At 43.2% G+C, this 18708-nt stretch overlaps 7 protein-coding genes across 9 annotated transcripts; 5 read left to right on the top strand and 2 right to left on the bottom strand.

The window, feature by feature from the left end:
- Positions 1 to 87: 87 nt before the first annotated feature.
- On the bottom strand, positions 88 to 1040 carry LOC6530409 (protein transport protein Sec61 subunit beta). Its single transcript, XM_002091299.3, has 3 exons — positions 883 to 1040; positions 615 to 826; positions 88 to 537 (listed from the first exon to the last, which is right to left on the bottom strand). Exons 1-3 carry the CDS (start codon positions 883 to 885, stop codon positions 450 to 452), a joined length of 303 nt encoding a protein of 100 aa, XP_002091335.1. The 5' UTR covers positions 886 to 1040; the 3' UTR covers positions 88 to 449.
- Positions 1041 to 1686: 646 nt separating this feature from the next.
- On the top strand, positions 1687 to 12718 carry LOC6530408 (mucin-17). Of its 2 annotated transcripts, XM_002091298.4 has the most exons (9): positions 1687 to 1984; positions 2057 to 2374; positions 2441 to 2767; positions 2827 to 2970; positions 3052 to 3303; positions 3413 to 8014; positions 8107 to 8178; positions 8298 to 11908; positions 11972 to 12718. In XM_002091298.4, the coding sequence occupies exons 1-9, from the start codon at positions 1936 to 1938 to the stop codon at positions 12335 to 12337; spliced, it is 9741 nt and encodes a 3246-aa protein (XP_002091334.1). In that variant the 5' UTR covers positions 1687 to 1935; the 3' UTR covers positions 12338 to 12718. The 2 variants fall into 2 exon arrangements, with proteins under 2 accessions (XP_002091334.1, XP_015051949.1); XM_015196463.3 differs by lacking the exons at positions 3052 to 3303; positions 3413 to 8014 and having other exon boundaries at positions 1690 to 1984.
- A 27-nt stretch (positions 12719 to 12745) lies between these two features.
- Positions 12746 to 13509, top strand: LOC6530407. Its single transcript, XM_002091297.3, has 2 exons — positions 12746 to 12902; positions 12962 to 13509. Exons 1-2 carry the CDS (start codon positions 12872 to 12874, stop codon positions 13447 to 13449), a joined length of 519 nt encoding a protein of 172 aa, XP_002091333.1. The 5' UTR covers positions 12746 to 12871; the 3' UTR covers positions 13450 to 13509.
- Positions 13510 to 13534: 25 nt separating this feature from the next.
- On the top strand, positions 13535 to 14695 carry LOC6530406. Its single transcript, XM_039373204.2, has one exon. The coding sequence runs from the start codon at positions 13576 to 13578 to the stop codon at positions 14128 to 14130; it is 555 nt and encodes a 184-aa protein (XP_039229138.1). The 5' UTR covers positions 13535 to 13575; the 3' UTR covers positions 14131 to 14695.
- Positions 14565 to 15393, top strand: LOC6530405. The gene is made up of 2 exons (XM_002091295.4): positions 14565 to 14734; positions 14796 to 15393. Exons 1-2 carry the CDS (start codon positions 14701 to 14703, stop codon positions 15263 to 15265), a joined length of 504 nt encoding a protein of 167 aa, XP_002091331.3. The 5' UTR covers positions 14565 to 14700; the 3' UTR covers positions 15266 to 15393.
- Positions 15394 to 15588: 195 nt separating this feature from the next.
- LOC6530404 (transformer-2 sex-determining protein) lies at positions 15589 to 17800 on the top strand. 2 transcript variants are annotated; one of them, XM_015196464.3, is made up of 7 exons: positions 15589 to 15741; positions 15800 to 15849; positions 15905 to 15979; positions 16482 to 16635; positions 16694 to 16822; positions 17068 to 17440; positions 17504 to 17800. In XM_015196464.3, the coding sequence occupies exons 1-7, from the start codon at positions 15739 to 15741 to the stop codon at positions 17524 to 17526; spliced, it is 807 nt and encodes a 268-aa protein (XP_015051950.1). In that variant the 5' UTR covers positions 15589 to 15738; the 3' UTR covers positions 17527 to 17800. The 2 variants fall into 2 exon arrangements, with proteins under 2 accessions (XP_015051950.1, XP_002091330.2); XM_002091294.4 differs by lacking the exon at positions 15589 to 15741 and adding an exon at positions 16041 to 16210 and having other exon boundaries at positions 15794 to 15849.
- A 131-nt stretch (positions 17801 to 17931) lies between these two features.
- Positions 17932 to 18704, bottom strand: LOC6530403 (biogenesis of lysosome-related organelles complex 1 subunit 1). Its single transcript, XM_002091293.3, has 2 exons — positions 18547 to 18704; positions 17932 to 18488 (listed from the first exon to the last, which is right to left on the bottom strand). The coding sequence occupies exons 1-2, from the start codon at positions 18605 to 18607 to the stop codon at positions 18106 to 18108; spliced, it is 444 nt and encodes a 147-aa protein (XP_002091329.2). The 5' UTR covers positions 18608 to 18704; the 3' UTR covers positions 17932 to 18105.
- Positions 18705 to 18708: the final 4 nt, after the last annotated feature.

The following is an 18708-nucleotide window of genomic DNA, read 5'->3' as shown; positions in this document are numbered from 1 at the left end:
GCACACTTTGGACGTTGCCCATTGTAGTTTATTAGAACTTCACTGCCTGGAAACCTACACTCCCACCCATTAACACCAGACGACACATTTGTTTAATACAAAATTTATTTGTTCTTAACACTTTTCGTTGAATGTCTTACAAGTTTTTGAATTGCAACGGCTTCGCGCGGAATTTCTGATGCACATGACCACGATAAATTGTGGAATGAATTCTCAGCCCGCCGGATGAACGAACGGATGGGGGAAAACGATTAAATTTTGAAAGTATGCATTACGTTTAAACAGGTCTTTAACTTAAGCTTAGGTATAATTAATTTCATGTGGAAACACACCAATGCCTCAACAAGCGGAATGGTTCTCTTGTTATCTCGCCGCAAAAGAAATGATGACGTCGACATTGTTCACGCTCGTTGAGGTGAAAGTATTTTATTGGCTACGAAATGCATGGCTTAAGAACGATTGTATTTGCCCCAGATGTGCAGCATGAAGACGGAAGCGATGAAGAGCAGCGACATGACCAGCACGGGCACGGGACCACTGCAGCATAAAAGTATTTCAAAAAGTGTCATTAGCAATGGGCCTTCAAAATAAATATAGCCGAGGCATGCACTTACACCTTGATTCCGGGCGAGTCGTCCGTGTAGAAGCGCCACATGCCACCAGTTCCGGCTCCGCCGGGTGCACGACTCCGGGCCGCGGTGGTGCTGGTGGTGGTCTTGCGCTGCTTCAGGGTGCTGCCGCCTCCGGATCCGGCGCTACGTGGCGCCGACAATTTGCTGGGCGAGCGCGATCCGCTGCCCACGGACGTAGAACTTGCTGGAGCGGGCTGGTAGATGCATTGGAATTAGTTGCCGCACTCAATTGCCACCTAGTTTAACTCACCATTTTGGACTATCTGTTTCTCTGGACCGACTGACCTGGAAAATATGAACGGGCGAACTGGAATCTTAACGTGAATCTGACGTGCTCGGCTTCGTGTCGCTTCGTCTTTTTTCGTTCCACGTCACTTTGGTGGTGGCACCGCTACCGATACGTCGTGACGGAGGGGTGACAGCTATCGTTAATTAGACAGCTGAAGATGACAGCATAGACTGGCTGAACTATCGGTTCTTTTAGCTATCAAATGAACTGATAATATATAAGGAAGTAGTATATCAGTTATAAATTATGATTTGAATAACACAAAGTAGGTTAATATTAATATAAATTATTAAATAAAATAAGTATTAAATAATATTGACGTATTAATAATAATGCTAAAAAAATAAATTTATCATATATAGATTTTGTTTAAATACATTTTATTGATTTGATTGGTAATTAATTTAACCCCCATAAGAGTTAGAATATAATAAATATATATATAAATATATATATTTATTATTTTTAAATCTTTGCAATGAGCACAATACGAATAAAAACGTAACTATAATAGCCAGAAAGTCGATGAAATCGATTTAGATAGAGGTAATTTGCAACCTTGTATGAAAGTTATTTTTAGATTTTTGCTGGGGAAGCGCAATTTTCTTGGCGCCCACCAAACAATTTGTAAATAATAATATTGTTTAGCTACCAATACCATTGCAAATCACAAATAATTCATAAGTGATTTGAGTCCCATGTATGGAATATAGTAAAACGGAACGGCCACACCGAAGCGCGGGCTCACTAAACGCTTTTGGCATTTTTGCACAGCTGCACTACGTCCACGTTAATTGCAGCGGCATCATTTTTGCTCGATTTTAAAGGAATTTTTTGCGGTGAAAAATAAGAAGAAGTGCTTGCGTTGGTTCGCTTATGGGTATAAAAAGTCCTTCTGCCAAAGGAATGCCAAGTTATTCAACCTTTTTGTGATTCCCCTTCATGGAATTGGAAGAGACGCGGTGCAGTTGAAAGATTGCAAATTGACCGACCGACGCACATGAAAAGTGAAGTATGGAGGACATCGAATATCTAGACGAGTACAAAGACTTGGTGCTGCCAGGTGCGTGATTTGCTCTTTAAATGCTATTAAAACGCTTCTAATCTTAAATGTCTGTGTACTTGGCGCGCACAGGGATCAAATCGGGTGCTCCGCCAGCATCCTCTGTCGGCGTTCCGCGTCAGCGTCGCATTTCATCAGACTCGAGCAACTCGTCGTCGATTGATGCGGACATTTTCCAGAAGCTTTTTCATGGCAAGTACCTCGACGACGAACTGCTTAACGAGGGCTCCGGCTCCAAGTCCCAGGACAGGCGTCGCCGCTCGCCAACTTCCTCCTCCAGCGACGAGTCCAACGATGCCCTGGAAGCCCTCTTTTGCGGGAAGAGCAGCCAGTCGAAGCCAACCAAGAGGCGCGAACGGTACGAGTCGTTTGATTCGGTGGACGACCTAGGTGGGCATTTCGCATTGTGTTCAAATAGGCATTTTATTAATTGCTTAATTTTATCCCTACACTTAGGCGAAGCCCTAATGCGCCCATCGCACAAGCTGAGCGTACTCAAGCCCAGTACCTCTCAGGCAGGCTCAAAAAAGTCCCAAGATGTAGCTTCACACAGAAGCATGAGCAATAGCAGCAGCAGCAACATCGGCAAGTCACTGACTGCTCCATCAAGCCAAACTTATGCAAGTGCTAAAAACAAGAAAACCAATTCTGTGGCCAACAAGACAGCAGTATCTGCAAATGGCGATAGATTGGCTTCCGCCAAAAACAAGGCAGTGACCATCGTTAAGCCCCAAAAAACCGATCTAATGCCTTCGCGGCATGAACCCAAAACAGATCCATTAAGTAATATCGAGATTGTGATACATATTATGCAGTGCCTAACCATTTTGTATTTCCCACAGCTTTGGGTGACTTATACGGGGACTCAGACAGCGATTCGTCCTATGAGTACGAATCGGACTTTTACGGCGATCGAGACTCCGATGAGGAGGATGAGCCGGTGATCGACATTTCAACGGACACGAGCAGGACCACATCGGTGGCGGGTAAGTCAGCGTTATTAACTAGTTGATACTGCCAACCCTCTGATAATATTCATAATATGTAAACACACATAAACCGTGTAGACACTGTGACACCTGTTGTTTCCGACGACGAGGGCCAGGAGCCGACGAGTGAGCTGAATCAGCGACCTGAGAATGATCAGGAGTCTTTTTTGAGCAGCACCTATGAACGCCTGCAATTGTACTTGAGTAATCTCAGTTGCGCCGAGGCGCCACCAATCTATAAGAAACAGAATAGTACTAAAAAATCCCGCTCCAACGAAAAGAAACCCTCTTCTTCCGAACAGGTTAAGCATTCTAATGAGCGATCAGCGGGTAAGTGTGCACCAACGTCCATTGGGGCGTCCATTTCGGAGCGCCCCTGTGAACCCTTAACTCTGCTACACCCTTACATTTGTAACTCTTTCTGCTTTTTGTTTCGCAGCCAGTGACAAAGAGGCGAATGAAAAGGAGCGGGATTTGGAGCCACCGGAGGCAAGCAGTAGTGCTAAATCCTCGGCCAGCAAGGCCAGCGGAAGTCGCAAGCTGTATGGCGTAGATGACAATGTCACGCTTGAGGCTGTCGAACGCATGAGTCTTGACCTGGCCGAGAAGATCTTGGAGATCGATGTGGAGCGATCTCATGAGTTCGAAAAGCGGTCCGGCTCGAAGACGCGTAGCTCATCTAAATCTAAGATCCCATCGGATCCTAGCACCTCGCAATTGAGTCACGTCCGCAAGCTAACCTACTCAAGCGAAAAACTTGATCATTTGGAACCTTTAGGCACCGAATTACGTCGGTCAAAGAGTGAGTCCTTTCCAAAGCGAGGGCGGTCTCGGGGCCAAAAGCAACGTAAGAACCGTGCAGCAACCACAGAGGACAAAACTCATACTGCCCCAGTTGGGGAAGGAGATCCAGTCAAAAGAAAACGCGGAAGGCCCCGCAAACATTTTCCAAAGGAGGAGACTACAGCAGAAGAGACTTCTCAAAATCCAATTGAAGGCTTAGAAAAAAATGTTCCTCTCGCAATAGAAGCGATTGAAGAAAAACTGGGAGCGGAGACGGTTAATTCGGAAGAGCCATCAAAACAGAATGAACCAATTAGCGAGTTAGATAATGCCAAAGAGCTGGCAGGATCTACCAATTTATGCCAGGATGATATTAAAACGACGTCAAGTCACCACGAAACGGATCTCAAATGTGCTCCGGACAGGGTTGCGCTGGAAAAGTCAGAGTCTGAGCCAAAGGACCAAGAAGAACCCCTTTCTAAACTGGAGACATCTACTGAATCATTTGATACTGCACAGGACCATAACGACGAATCTGAAACTGCAAAATCTCTTAGTGAATTGGAAGATAAAGGTTTCGTTTCAGATAAGGAGGAAACTCAAAAGGAATCTGCCACTGCCAGTTTAATGGAAACCAATGATAATGCAATAACAGAACTAACTAAGATGGAAAATTCAGTTCTGGTTACTAATGGAGTTGAATTACCAGTTGTACTTGCAGAATCCAAGACAGTTTCGGGAAATATACTTGAGGAAAGCGACTCCCAGCTGGCTGAGGACATTAAATTGGCTGAAGAGATCTTAGCCGCTGAGGTTGGTAAGGGAGTTGAAGCTAACGAGCTATCAGTGGAATGTGTGCAAGGAGGACAAGATCCAGTCATTGAAATTGTCAAGGAGCTAGAGCAAGAAACGATATCGGAAGTCGTGCCCGCTCAGACTGAAAAACAATCTTCCGTTGAAGAAACTATAGCTGATGATGAAAATCCAGTGGAAAATCCGACTCCAGTTAAGGCATCATCTTCCAGTAAGGAAGAACCGCCTGCAGAAGTACACTCGCCTGATCCAAACCAGAATCCAGTTGTACAACAGGAAACGCCTGATAAGGAACAAAATCAAGCACCTTCCAAAGCCGAGTCTGTAGCTGGTTCTGATGTTCCATCTAACTTAGTCAGTCCATCCAAGAAACGAAATCATTCCTCTCCAGCTAATACCCCCAAGAAATCGAAAGAAGTAGAAGCTTTGCAAAGTTCGGTGCCACGAAGAGCTCTAAGGTCTGACAAAGAAACTCCTCAAAACCAAAGGGAAAGTCGGTCAAAACGGACTTTAAAAACAGAGCTCACACAACTTAAGGATGAATCAATGCGACGAAGCAGTCCAAGGCTTGGAAGGTCACCAGCGGAAAGCCATTCCTCACAAGAACGCTCTCCGGTGGAAAAGAAAATGACAGTCTCCAAGTTGGTTAAGGACTTTTCAAAAAAAGAAAAGGAAAAAGTGAACGAGTTAAAGTCGCTTTCTGATGAGCCTGAAACTAAGGACGTAAAGGAAACCAAAACAACTACAGCAGCAGATACTTCCAAACTGACCGAGGAAAAACTTAGCGCCAGTAAGACTGAAATTAAAAAGATGAAAGGTAAACAGAATGCAAAAAAAGTGAGTAGGACCCATGAGACAGAAGTTAACAAGGCCATAATAGATTCCAGTGAAGAGCCACATTCTTCTTCAAAGTGTGTTGAAGAATATTCAACTTCCAGCGAATCAGAGCAGAAAGACGACCAAGACTCCTTATGTCTTGCTAAACCACCACCAATAGATAGTACCAACCCGGTTTTAGACCGATCCAATGCAATTGAAACAGATACGGAACAAGTTGAGGAAAAACCATCAAATCGCAGAAAATCTAGGAGGATTCGAAATGAAAAAGGCAAAAGTGAGAGCGACACACTTTCCGACCATCTGGACGCCAAGAAGGGGGAGAATGCTTCTATAACGAGCAAGGATCAGCAAAGTTATTCTGTCACTGGTAAGGAGAAGTCTGTTATTGATGCGGCCAAATCCGAAAAGGACGAAAATCCATCAGCCAAATCTCAGTCCACTGAAAGGACACTTATTTCCAATGAAAATACCTCAATAAAGGATCAAACAAAAGATCTGTCTGGTAACATAATCGAAACTGTAGTAGGACAAACTGACAAGAAGGAAACGTCAAACAGTAAGAAGACTATCGGTGAAAAAATTAATGAATGTTCTGACAGTAAAATGCAATCGAGTGACAGTTCAAATAAAAAGCAATCAGCTTCTACAAAGTTAACATCAATATCCAGTCCAGATCACACCATGCAAGATCAGGAAAATATATTGGATAAATCGGATCAACATTTAAGGGACACCAATTCCAATAGACAGGTTGATAAGAAACTCGATGAGGACGATAATAAAAATAATGAAGAGAGTACAGAGTTAAATGCTAATACATATGAAGCCAAATCTTCTTCAGAAAAGGACGCGGAACCTATTTCAAAAGACTCTTCACAAAATTCCACCAAGCGTAAATCTTGGAAACCAAAGTCCAGAAACAAGCGCAAGAAAAACGAAAAGAAACCTAATGAGAGTGTTGCTGAATCTGATATTGAACATGATTTAGACGTAAACGCAGAAACCGTTTCAGCTACATGTTCTTTACCTTCAGAGTCCGATAAAAAGGAGTCGGTTAAATCTGATGAAACAAACGAGGAACCGAACTCATCTGAAACAGAAATAGAAAGGATACGAAAACGTAGGCAGGCTGTTACCATTGAGAATCCCAAGGATGATTTTGAGACTACTCAGATCAATGAAAACCAAAACAGTGCCGTTTTCAATTCTGAGGAACATGTACCTTTGCCGGAAACTGTTGAACTAGATATTCCAAGAATGAAAATTCCAACGAAAACATACCTTATGAATTCAAAAATCAAAACACCATCATTGGCTTCTTCAGGAGCTCCGGACAATGAGCCCAAACCAGAGGACTTGATTACCACATCAAAAGGAGACTCTAAAACAATAGGTGATGCCTTGACAACAGAGGCGCTTGATCTAGATAAGATTAATATTGTAGAAACCAATTCGACGCAGGATCTCAACGAACATGTAATTACTGATCAAACTTTGTCAGAAAGTTCCGATAGCATTCCTTCAAGTACGAACAATTCGCAAATTGTTTTTCCTACTACTCCAACAAAAAGCAGCGATCAAACCAAAAACACCATTATAACGCCTAAAAAATCAGCGAAATCCAAACGAAACGTTTCAAAGGGGACCAAAAAATCGGACAATAGTTCGGAGGATAGTCAGATAGTAGCATCTGAGTGCTCGACATCTAAAATCCAAAAAGAACTTAGTTCTCCTACAGCATCCTGTCGAAAGCTGCGGGTGTTAATAAAAAGAACTCCCACTTCCGATTTGCCTAACAGTTCAAGGAAGTCTATCTTTAAGAAAACTCCCGCGAAATCAAAGCGCTTGGCCAAAATTCTTGAGAGCGTGGAAAAAAGCCCTCCTCGGGAGCAATGTGATAATAAGTCACCAATATCTTCAGGTGTATTAAATCCTGAGTCTGATCCTGTTGCAGATTTGCTACCCGTTGCTGTCACTGAATCTGATAAGGAACTTGAAACAAAGCAAATACTTAATGAAGATGCTTGTAAGGAGACACAGGACGCGTCTGTTGACAACACAGATAATGAATCAAAAAAGAAAGAAGACGATCAAGAATTGAATCCCAATTGTGCAAAGGGTGACAGTCCTATCACAGACGATTCCACTAAGGTCGTCTTATCTAACGAGGCAAAGAAAAGTGTTGTTTTACAGGATTCAAAGGAAGAAGTACTAAACACGTTAGCTTGTGCGACTCAAGACGAGGATACCTCAACAAAGGAGTTAACCGAAGAGGAAGTTCCTAATGATAAAACCGCAAAAGCTGAATCTGAAAAAGGACAAAGCTCAATAGATCAGGAACCGGATAAGACGACGGAAAAAGAGGATTCTGCTCCGCCATCGAAAGCCGGCGAGGAGTTGGACCTTGAAATTAAGGATGATTCTACTGCTAAATCGGTTTTAGCCGAACCAGAAACGGATGTAACAGATGATGAGGAACTCGCCCAAAGCCCAATTCCAGACTCATCGGAAACAACAAGTGTCACGAATGATCCCGAGCCCAGCACATCCGGCGTGGTGAAGCGCAGTTTGCGCAAGCGGGAAGTGGATTCTTCACAGCCAGATGGTTAATAGCTTGCCTAATAATTATTTTTTATTTTTTCAGTATATTTGCCTATCTTACAAATATTTTCTTTCTCATCCTTTCTCTTCATTTAGAAGCTGCTAAACGAAAGCAACGCCAAGATATGGAGAAGTCTGTAACTGGCAAAAAGGAACCAGTTAAACCAGGTGAGTCTACAGTCTTTATCGCCGTTGTTTTACTGACATCACAACTATATGATGCTTTTAATTTTGGTAATTTGATCACATTGTGTCTATATATTTCGTATTTATCTGCTTAATTACAGCTCGCCGTCGACAACTCGCTGACGAAGAAGAACGACCATCCCTTAAACGTTCAAAAATAGAGTCGGACGCCATGTCCTCTGTCCAGGGCAAATTTATCTCTATTATAGGTAATGAGACTATCATGTCATCCACAACTGCGCCCATTACGGAAACCAAAAGCGAGACGACATCTCCAGCTTCACGAAAGTCGGCGGTACAGGAACCCAAGCACATTGAAATCTCTAAGCATCTCATCCTAGGGACACCAGCCAAAAAGCTTCAACATTCTAAAAGTCCAGCCGCGGAAGTCAAGAAGCCTATGGTGCAAACTCTGCTGAGTTCCACTCTTACTCTTCACAAACCTTCGTCAGGAGAGGATGGTAGTTCACTGAAAATCAGAAAATCCCTGGAAAAGTCAGAAGCCGATGAAAACGTGGACGGCGATAAGTCCATCTTCAGCAGTACCATTGCGCTTCCTAAAAAAACGTCTGCGGTTGCTCCGAGAAAGGTAAATATATCCGTTTCCCTGTTGACAACAAAGGACACTGAAGCGGAGACTTTGCAAACTGCTGCATCAACATTCGAGTCACCACTGTTGAAAAAAAAGGCACAACTTGAAACACAAAAATCCACCAAGAAATCGGAGGGCAATAAGAAAACGGAGAGCAGGAAAAAGTCCTTAGTACAAGGCCCTCAAATGAAATCCCTAAAATCCGAGGAAACCGAATCTTTAAAGAAAACGGTTTCATCAGCAATCACAGGGCGAAAGGTTCCAAACAAATCGCTAAAATCGGAGGAAACAGAATCTTCAAAGAAAACGGTTCCTGCAGCAGGGGCAGGACGGAAACCACTTCCGCAACTGGAGGCTTCAAGGAAACTGGAAAGCAGGAAGTCAGAGGGTTCTTTATCAAAATCTAATCCTCGCAAAGATCCGTTCCGAGTCAAACTTTTCAGTAAAATGGATGGAAGAAAATCTGAAGGAACAGCTTTAACTGCTACTGCTCGAAAACGACTTCCTCAACCAGAAGTCTCGAAATCTGAATCTGCTTCAAAAGCAACATTGCCGGAGGAAACTGACCACATACTCCAAGCCGGAAAAATCGAGACAATGTTTAAAGGTCCCGGAACACAAAAAAAATCCAAATCGAAACCCAATACAGATGTCCGTAACTTGGAAGAGGAAGCCGCAACTGACCCAATGGATTCTTCTCGATCGGATATATCTGATAACGCTGCAACATTTTCCGAACGCCAAGATATCTTCAATATACCGGGTCACATGACCCGAGCTGTCAGCAGCAACAGATCATTGGCACCAACACCAACTCCCACGGGCGACAGGCAACGGAATGCTTCCAAGGAGCGCTTTACCCCTGTTTCGGACCAAAAAAAAGCAATGAGGCAATCACAGACTTTGGTAAAGGGTCGAGGCGGAAAGCGCCAGCAACTAGATTTAAAAAGGAAAGCGGGTGAAGCGGAAGACGGTACAGAGGTGATAGATCCCAAGAGACCCAGAGAGTTGCAGGAGGAGGACTCCTATGAGCAGAGCATTCACGTCCGGGAATCTGCATTTGCGGCGTTTCCAGTGAAAATAACTGCTGCATCTTCTGTTAATCCAATAGCAGTACGCACGACGGGTAATATAGTCCCGCAGAAAGCTAAGCTTCGCAAACTATGCGTAAAAATGAATCGAAGGCCTTTTAATAAATGGCTTAGGAGCACGCAGGAGAAGAACGAAACACAACTAGGATCTCGTAATGTATCGTCACTACCACTGCATGGTGAAACCTCGGAAACGGATTCAGCAGCAGAGTCAATGGCAGAATCAATGCTGCAACCACAAGTAGAGTCCGTGGCGGTTAGTCAGCCACAGCCTGCATCCCAGCCCGATTCTTGCCCAGCGCCAAACTCAGAACTTGAAAAGGAGGAAAGTTCTGCTCAACTTGCTCCCATTGCAGCTAATGAGCCACCGGCAGATAATGATTCATCGACAGCACCCGCTTCTGACATCGCACCCGAAAATGAACAGATTGTTAGCCCGCCAGCTAAGACAGCCTTGAAGACTGCTATCTATCCATTGACTGAAAAAAAACTTCCCGACGAGACAACGTTGCTGGAAAGTACCAGGAAGTTAGCAGAACAGCGAAGGGTACAAATGTTCCACGCCAAATCTATGCCACTTCCTGTACCAATTTTAGAGGTAAAGTCAGAGCCAGAAGATGCGATAGATGACCAATCACCTAATGAGCCAATGCATGTGGTTGCTACAGCACCAGCAATACTTCCACCGAATTCAAGTACAGAGGACGCTGTGCCCGCCACTGTTCAGATGAACACATTGGGTGCTTCCACTTCATCTAGGCCGTCAGAGATACATTCAATTCCCTCTGCCAGTGCCCCCGACGGAAACCCCAATGCCATTGGGCAGACCAAGATGTTCTCCTTTCTCTACCCGAAACGTTACAAGCGGTCCTATGACGATGTGGGTCTAGACTTCTGCTGTCCAAATCTCGATGGGCCAATGCGGGCCATTGATTTTACTCGATTGCATTCGAAGGCCGAGGTACCGGTGCTGGAAGTCCCGCAGTTCCTGGTTATAACCACAAAGTTCATCTCAAAAGCGGATAAGAATATGCCAAGCAAGGTGCGAGCCAAGCTGGAATTACTGGGCAGAAATAAAGAACGCGGTTCAAGTAAACTGACCCCTACGGGTACCACTCCGACTGCTGATGCCACCGCTCCTTCACCTTTTCCACCTGCTTCTCCGTCGGTTGGTCCGGCAACTCAACCGTTTCCATCGATTATACAGAGTTTGCTTTCGGCTCCCCTGCCGGCTCCAAGTTCCTTTAATATTCCCACATGCGTGGGTCCATCCACTTCCACTCCCGTAGTTCCGCCAAGTCTCTCTCCCACTTCCATGCTGATTTCGGCGAACTTGGATTCCCTTAGCAAACAGTTACCACGTGGCACAACGCTGACCAAGAAGTCGGTGCAACCAGTGGCTAACATTCCGTCATTAGCCAGCAACTCGATGGCACTCAATATGGCGCCGTCCCCTATTCAGTTACCACCGATTTGCCCCAATGACAAGCAGCGCGTGGAGCTGCAGGCGAGGGTGCAAGTATTTGACATGGTGCTCCAGACTCTCAGCCGACGGGCAGCCAACCTAACAGTGTTCGAGAGACAGCGGACCATTGAGGAGATCGTGAGGACCAGCTCATTAATGGCCATCGATGTGGATGTGGGTACAAAGCTTTTGGAAAACTATGTACATTACCTGAACAAGGCTACCATCACAATGACTCCTCATCCCCCGACCCAAAACAATTCGATGATTGCTAATCCCTCCAGTTTAGGCGGATCCGCCAGCTCGACGCTTTCCAAAAGCATCGTGAGCTCTACGACCGCCTTCTCTGACACCCCACCGAAAGGGACCAAAAAATCTGTGGAGCATGTTCCGAAGCGCAGTTCCCTCTCCGCCACCATGTCCCTTTATGATGAGGACCAGAACGCAATTGGCTTTCAGTGTACCCCTTCTATATCGACGGCAGGGCGAATGTCTTTATCTGCCGGCATGCCTGTGAGAGCCTCCACATCCCAAGCAGCAGATCTGGGAATCCCAGAAAGTCAGGTAGTTATATTTTACAACAAATATTGCATTTTTTATTTATACAAAATGTATTATTCCCGGCAGTTCGTTAATTTAAACACAACAGTGTCTATGTCAGTACCAAGGATGATTGCTAAGAAAAAACCAGGCTCATCGGTTACCGCTGCACCGGGGCTGGGCAAAAAGAAAACGACTCCGGTAAGGACTTTGGCCAAGAGCACATCAATACCCGCTGCACGAGCGAAATCAAATTCGGGCGAGACTCCCGAGGCTGATTTCATATCCCCCGCCGGAATGAGTCTGAGTACCACCGGAAATCCGAATGTGTTTATCATCAACCACGCGTTGCAGTCAGAAGAAAGCATCTTGCCTGACTCCAACAGCAGCGTGGGGCACTTGGAAACGGAGATCAAGGGCGAGCTCGACGACTCTACGGAGGTTATTATATAGCAGGGCAAAGACTATAAACCAGTTGGAAAGTATTCTAAGTTACTTTAGCACAGTTAATTATGAGTTAATTACTTCGTTGAACGCAAGAAGAGAATTTTGTAATTCTATATGGAAGAATTTGTTATACCTTTCGCAACATCCTGTAATTTTTTGAAAATAAATGGTTAAATATTTTATTCAGGGTTTTGAAGTGTATATTTTAAAGTTACCATTGCATATTGATAAGGTATCTTAATTATAATATATTATATACATTATAGTAAACCTAAATCATTTTTTTTTATTTAAAAAACGATAAGCTTACGAAAAAGTTGTATAGTTATGCAGAAACGCATAATAACTTAAGGTTAATTAATAAGTATAAAACCGTTTAAATCCACACTAAATTGTTTTTTAAATCATGGGAGTCAAAAAAAATGTAAAGCTTATGCAGCTTATTGCAAATTGTGAAAGCTCTTGTGAAATATTACCAAGCAGCAGGTATATAAGTCGCCCAGGGGAAGAACCATTTGTATTATCAACACGATTTTCAAGATGACCACATCTGCTGTGGAAGCTCCCAACAGTAAGTTAAGCTTATACTTCACAGTGGCATTTTATAATGATGTATATTACAATCTTCAGGTGCATATCCAGATCTAGAAAAGCGACTGGAAACGTATTTGCGAAGAGTGTACTGCCTCAAGGAAATCGATACTACAAATGGGTACGATCCACACGAAGTGGAGTACTTTGGGGTTCTAAGCTTAAACGATGTTCGAGCGCCACGCCGAAAACTGTGGTACATGTACTATGCAACAACAGATCAATTGGACAAAACAGTGGATCAGATCCACCGTAAATATGGGCAAAAGAATATGTACGATCTATTCAGAAAACCGGTATATACAGGGGTCGGAATGCGATCCCGGGTGAAGAACCACTTTAAAGGACTTAAGTGGCATGTGAAAGGAAACATTTTGGAAGCTCCCCCAGAGAGCTCCTATAATGATGAAAAAGTAATAAACACGATCACGGATTTATATCAGGACGAAAGGAGGAAATATTACGACTACCTCATGTCTAGGAGTAATTACTTTAAGTCGTACAATTTTCTTCATATGAATGCATAACAGATGTTCATTTCTAAATAAACTCTAAGAATAAAGCTTTAATATAGTAATGCCAATAAATGCTAACCAGTAGTATTCATTCAAAGTTTGTTGAGGTAGGAAGACACAATTGCCGCACGGTAATCAATGGGTAAAGCCTATGAATCACCTCAAGTTTTCTTCTGGTTATATATCTTTGTAGCACGGAATAGGGTCAACACGGACAATAAGATGGAAAAGTACTGGAGGCGACTATTTTATATGCAGCCAATCGCAGGATCCACTCCTTTGGATTCTGATACGATAGAATACTTCGGGATATTTAGTATTAGCGAGTCACATGTCGCCACCCAAAAACGATGGTACATTTATTATGGCCTTAGATCAGAAAGGTTAAAGGTTATGGAAAGGATTCGCAAGAAATATGGCAAAAAACATGTCTGGGAAATATTTCAAATCGCCACATTCAGCGGTGTGGGATTTCATAAAATCGTAAGAGAATATTTCTGCAACTTAAAATGGTTCACAAGCAGAAATCTCTTGGAAGCTCCACTTAATAGTCATTATAATGATGAAAGACTCGTGAAAACAGTTTCAGACTTGAATAGCAAGGAGCTAAGAAGAATCTTTGACTATATAATGATACAACACGATTGGTTTAAGCGCTATAATGATCAGAAGGCACCACCTGCTAAACATTAAGCTAACTACAGAATCCGACTATCAGTTACCCGTTACTTAATTCACAAATCTAGATGTATAATACTTTTACTGAAAATGCGCCATCTGGTGCCTTGTAACGACATTTGTTAATTTTTTGTTGTATTCATATACACATAAAATATCTGTTATCCCTACTGATTAAATGCATTTAAAAAATATGTTCGATAAAATATACACACAATTAAACATTTGAAAACTAGCAAAGTAAGGTGTGGCAATACTTGCTTTTCTAAACCAACTCTCTTGCGGTTATATATAGATATGTGGACCCATGCGATCATCCTGAGCACAGTATAATATACCCAATTTCTCTACATATAATAGGTATTAAAATGATACAAGCTACTGCTTATCGAAAGCCCTCAGGGTTGCTTTTAAAAGCTCTTTAATTTGTTGTGAAATTGAAAATCGTAAACAAAACGAGGAAACTTTTTACAAATCAGTTGAAATTATATTTGTGGTGTATTGGGTATTTAAGAAGAGTGCGTAGGGAGTTAACACGGATTCAGAAGTCAGAGAAGTAAAAGCGACCGAACTCATTTTTGAAATATGACAACAAATGCAGTGAAAGACAAAAACTCAGGTAAGTAAAATAGCACAATTTTTTTTGGGAACCTCAATGATGATTAATACACGATTTGCAGAAGGTGATTACGACCTGGAAGAGCAAATCGACAGCCGTTTGAGGCGATTGTTCTATATAAAACCAAAAGCTGATAACCCCAAACTCAAGCCCTACGTAGTGGAATTCTTTGGAGTTCTTAGTCTAACAGATTTGCGTGCCCCACAGAGGAAACTATGGGTTATCTACAACGCCAAGCAGCCCGATCTGGACAAGACCATTGATGAAATCCACGAGAAGTACGGCAAGAAGAATATGTTTGATCTGTATCGCACACCAGTTTTTAGTGGAGCTGCTCTGCGGGACAGTGTGAAGAAGCACTTTTCGAACCTCAAGTGGTTTACGACGGGAAGTCTCCTGGAAGCCCCTCCTAAAAGCCACTTCAACGACGAGCGAGTGGTGAAAACCATTACGGATTTGCATCATCTGGAACACCAAAGGCTTTATAATTATGTGATGGTGAAGAATATGTGGTTTACGCGTTCTCACTAATCGAACCTGTGATTTAGAATTAAATTGTCTTAAAGTAATTTTATAGTGCTAGCTTTCTAAGAGCAAGGCCCATAAAGTGGCGTATCCAGAAATCCAGTTAATAAAATGGTATGCTACCCGATAAAAAATCATTGTTGAATTTTTTTAAATAATGTGATAAAAGCCTTAAATTTTATTAAAGTATATAATAGTACCTTATAAATAGGCTGATTGTATTTTATATTTATTTTACGAATATACAATTCGTTTATTAACTCCTATTGTGGTTATTTTCGAAGCAAACACCGCTTAACACCGCTTAAGTGTTAAGGGTGCCTATCGATAACGCGATAACGTCCCCGCCTATCGCCATCCCTGTCGAAGCGTGCGTCTCCTTAAACGCAGACAGAATAAATAAAACCAGCCAGAGGCTAACATTTAATTGGTAAACACTGCTTGTGTGTGCAATATAGTAGGGAATCAAACCCTTAAACATGGTAAGTACGGCAGTCCAAGTAGTGTGCACCCATTTATATTCTTTTTTCGCCACCAAAGTCATCGCATTGCTCCGAAGAGCGAAACTATATACATCGTAAATTCGATAGGTAAGAAAAAACCAAGTGGATTAGGAACACTTTGTAGCGGGAGTCTCAATTGCAGCACCAGCTACAAGCACAAGCGGTCAGCATCATCCTCGTCAGCGAGGACAACTTCATCCGGACACAAAGAGCGCAGGTAAATGTGTACACACATATGTGAGACGACCCCCCTAAACGATACCTTTTTTGACATGAAGCATCGAGTAGTTTTGACTGGCAGTTTGGAAAAAGGTTCATCTGTCATAGGGACATTTCATTTGGATTTGCCCCCTCGGCCGAGAAAGCTGGTGCTCTTGCCAAGAAAGTAATACGAAAAAGCCTTCAAGCCGATTTCATTTTATTGGAAGAAACCAACCAACAGCACTATGTAAGAACCTCCCGAAGCACTAATTTACTTTGTACGTCCAACTACCGAAGAATAGGTCCGAAACAGATCGAACTGAATTGAATACAACCCAACAATAGCATTTGTCAAGTCACACCAACTACATACAACTTTCGAACTGTCAGTTAGCAAGACGTGCAAGAACTAACCGAAATACACACGAAATACACAATTTTCCAACAGTCCATTAGCAAGGCCCGCAAGAACGAACCGCAAGATAATCTAATTTCATTCCATTCCACATCGAATCAAGGTCTGACTACGAGTACTATGGCGGTCGCCGCCAGCAGAGCTCCTCCTCCCGCCGACGTTCCCGTTCGCGTTCCGGATCGGAGTCACCGCCTCCGGAACCGCGCCATCATTCCGGACGTTCGTCCCGTGATCGCATGCGGATGCACAAGGCTCGCGTAATCCATTCTGCCCATTTATCACCCCTCCCAATCCTAAAGTTTTTCGCCATTCTAGGAACATCCACAAGCCAGCCGCTGCGTAGGAGTATTCGGTTTGAACACAAACACCTCGCAGCACAAGGTCCGCGAGCTGTTCAACAAGTACGGACCCATCGAACGCATCCAGATGGTTATAGACGCACATGTAAGTCGCTTTATTAAAAGCATTGCTAAGAGATTTCCTGCCTGAATCCTATTGTGTAGACAAATCGGCTGAAGCCTTGCAGTTTTGTCTAAAGTTCTGGCTACATTGAATTTGATAGCGATTGTGAGTTTTTGTGTATTCCAAACTAAAAGCTAAAGGCTTGCTGTCACATTTGCACATTGTTTATAGGACATGTGGTTCTTAAGGAAAAAACCTTATAAACCTTTATATCTTTTCACATACAGACACAGCGTTCCCGGGGCTTCTGTTTCATTTACTTTGAGAATCTCAACGATGCCCGTGTGGCCAAGGACTCCTGTTCCGGCATTGAAGTCGATGGTCGCCGCATTCGCGTCGATTTCTCCATAACCCAACGGGCCCACACACCAACTCCGGGCGTTTATATGGGTCGTCCCTCGCGTGTATTCACTGGACGCTCCCGTTCGCCGCGTGGAGGACGCCGTCAGATTCGCGATCGCTCTGCTTCCCCCAATGAGTACTATCGTGATCGCAATAAGTACCGCAACGATCGCTACGATCGTAGTCTCCGCAGGAGCACTAGTCGCCACCGCCACACTCGCAACAAAAGCTACAGCCGTTCACGTTCTCCGCACCCACGTAAATGATATTTCGTTCTGTCGTTGTGATCAATTACTTAACCTACCCATTTAACTCAAATAGGTCGCATTTCATCGCGCTATTAGTGCGCCTTGGAAGGAGGCTACTTCCTTAACTCGTGCTCCTAAGTTGGCTCAACTGGATTGCGTCAAACGAGCTGTAAAGGAGCATACGACTGAAATATTGTGTTTTGGTGAAACCATCCCATCTAAGGCATTTGGTTGGCGAACAGCTCACAACTAGACTAATTATCAAATTCATTATTCACCGAAAACAGCTTTTTATCATAATTATTCGTTAACCATTATTGATGCTGTACAAAAACTTAGTTTGTAAATATCAAATCAATTACCAACATTACATACAGTGGTCCGCATAGATTGTGATATGTATTTTAAAGGAACTGCAGCAAACTGATAATGATAACCAAACTAAACTAATTTTAATTATAATTGTAATTGTGCAGCAGGTACAAAATAAAATTGAAGTTGTACAGGAACTCGACGAATGGGTGTTTTATTGAATGGGTTGGTCGCAGATATCATTTACTTAAGCTAATTTAAATTTCAGTTTAACTAAGAGTAACTTGGTTTGTATGGGCTTAAATTTACTAAATGGATCTTTGCAGAATACATGTACAATATAAAATATTTTATGGAAAACGCTCATGTACCACTGGCATTTGCGTTTTTCGACGCTGAAGCTGAGGCCTCCAGGGCTGTTCCAGCTCCACTCGATGTCTGTGTTGCTCTGGAGGCTTTGTAGGCCAGCTCTAGGGTCTGGTTAATGGCATGCATGTCGCCCTCAATGCTGCGGGCCCAGTTCTCCACATCGCCGAGATCCTTTAGGGCAGTGCTGAATTGGTCGATGAGTTGCAGCCATTGGTGGGTCTGCTTGGCGAAATTGGTTGCGCCCAAGTGCAGTTGCTTGGCTTCGGCGTCCAGGCGCTTTTGGTTCAAGTAGGCCTGAGCCACGCCCACATTTAGGGTGTCCACCAGAGACTGGGTAAGCTCATTGGACGCTTCTATAGCCTCCTTCCGACGCACCTCTGAAAATGCAGCCTTGTAAACCTTTATGTCAAACAGAAACTACAATATTCCCTGTACCCTGCTCCTGTTTTCGCTTTGCCTGCTCCTTATGGTGCTCCTTAACCATGGAAGTTAACATAATGACGCTTTTTATAATCAAATCCAAAGAAAAAACAATTTTTGTCAAAACACAAAAAATCAGCTGTTGAGCTAAAGATGAACCATTTCCGATAGCAATTT

Source organism: Drosophila yakuba, chromosome 2R (genome assembly GCF_016746365.2).
Source record: "Drosophila yakuba strain Tai18E2 chromosome 2R, Prin_Dyak_Tai18E2_2.1, whole genome shotgun sequence".
NCBI lineage: Eukaryota > Metazoa > Arthropoda > Insecta > Diptera > Drosophilidae > Drosophila > Drosophila yakuba.
Note: the sequence above shows the minus strand (reverse complement) of the source record. Positions and strands in the feature narration are given on the sequence as shown.

What these genes read in the sequence shown, in the direction of transcription:
- LOC6530409 (XM_002091299.3), bottom strand. An exon ending in GACTCGCCCGGAATCAAGGT is followed by an intron (nt 538 to 614) that starts GTAAGTGCATGC and finishes TTTATGCTGCAG; the next exon opens with TGGTCCCGTGCCCGTGCTGG.
- LOC6530408 (XM_002091298.4), top strand. Translation starts at nt 1,936, where the DNA reads ATGGAGGACATCGAATATCTAGACGAGTACAAAGACTTGGTGCTGCCA. An exon ending in TGATTCGGTGGACGACCTAG is followed by an intron (nt 2,375 to 2,440) that starts GTGGGCATTTCG and finishes CCCTACACTTAG; the next exon opens with GCGAAGCCCTAATGCGCCCA. An exon ending in TGGGAATCCCAGAAAGTCAG is followed by an intron (nt 11,909 to 11,971) that starts GTAGTTATATTT and finishes TATTCCCGGCAG; the next exon opens with TTCGTTAATTTAAACACAAC.
- LOC6530407 (XM_002091297.3), top strand. Translation starts at nt 12,872, where the DNA reads ATGACCACATCTGCTGTGGAAGCTCCCAACA. An exon ending in TGCTGTGGAAGCTCCCAACA is followed by an intron (nt 12,903 to 12,961) that starts GTAAGTTAAGCT and finishes TACAATCTTCAG; the next exon opens with GTGCATATCCAGATCTAGAA.
- LOC6530406 (XM_039373204.2), top strand. Translation starts at nt 13,576, where the DNA reads ATGGGTAAAGCCTATGAATCACCTCAAGTTTTCTTCTGGTTATATATC.
- LOC6530405 (XM_002091295.4), top strand. Translation starts at nt 14,701, where the DNA reads ATGACAACAAATGCAGTGAAAGACAAAAACTCAG. An exon ending in AGTGAAAGACAAAAACTCAG is followed by an intron (nt 14,735 to 14,795) that starts GTAAGTAAAATA and finishes CACGATTTGCAG; the next exon opens with AAGGTGATTACGACCTGGAA.
- LOC6530404 (XM_015196464.3), top strand. An exon ending in ATACATCGTAAATTCGATAG is followed by an intron (nt 15,850 to 15,904) that starts GTAAGAAAAAAC and finishes TCTCAATTGCAG; the next exon opens with CACCAGCTACAAGCACAAGC. An exon ending in TCCGGACACAAAGAGCGCAG is followed by an intron (nt 15,980 to 16,481) that starts GTAAATGTGTAC and finishes CATCGAATCAAG; the next exon opens with GTCTGACTACGAGTACTATG.
- LOC6530403 (XM_002091293.3), bottom strand. Translation starts at nt 18,607, where the DNA reads ATGTTAACTTCCATGGTTAAGGAGCACCATAAGGAGCAGGCAAAGCGA. An exon ending in AAAGCGAAAACAGGAGCAGG is followed by an intron (nt 18,489 to 18,546) that starts GTACAGGGAATA and finishes CTGCATTTTCAG; the next exon opens with AGGTGCGTCGGAAGGAGGCT.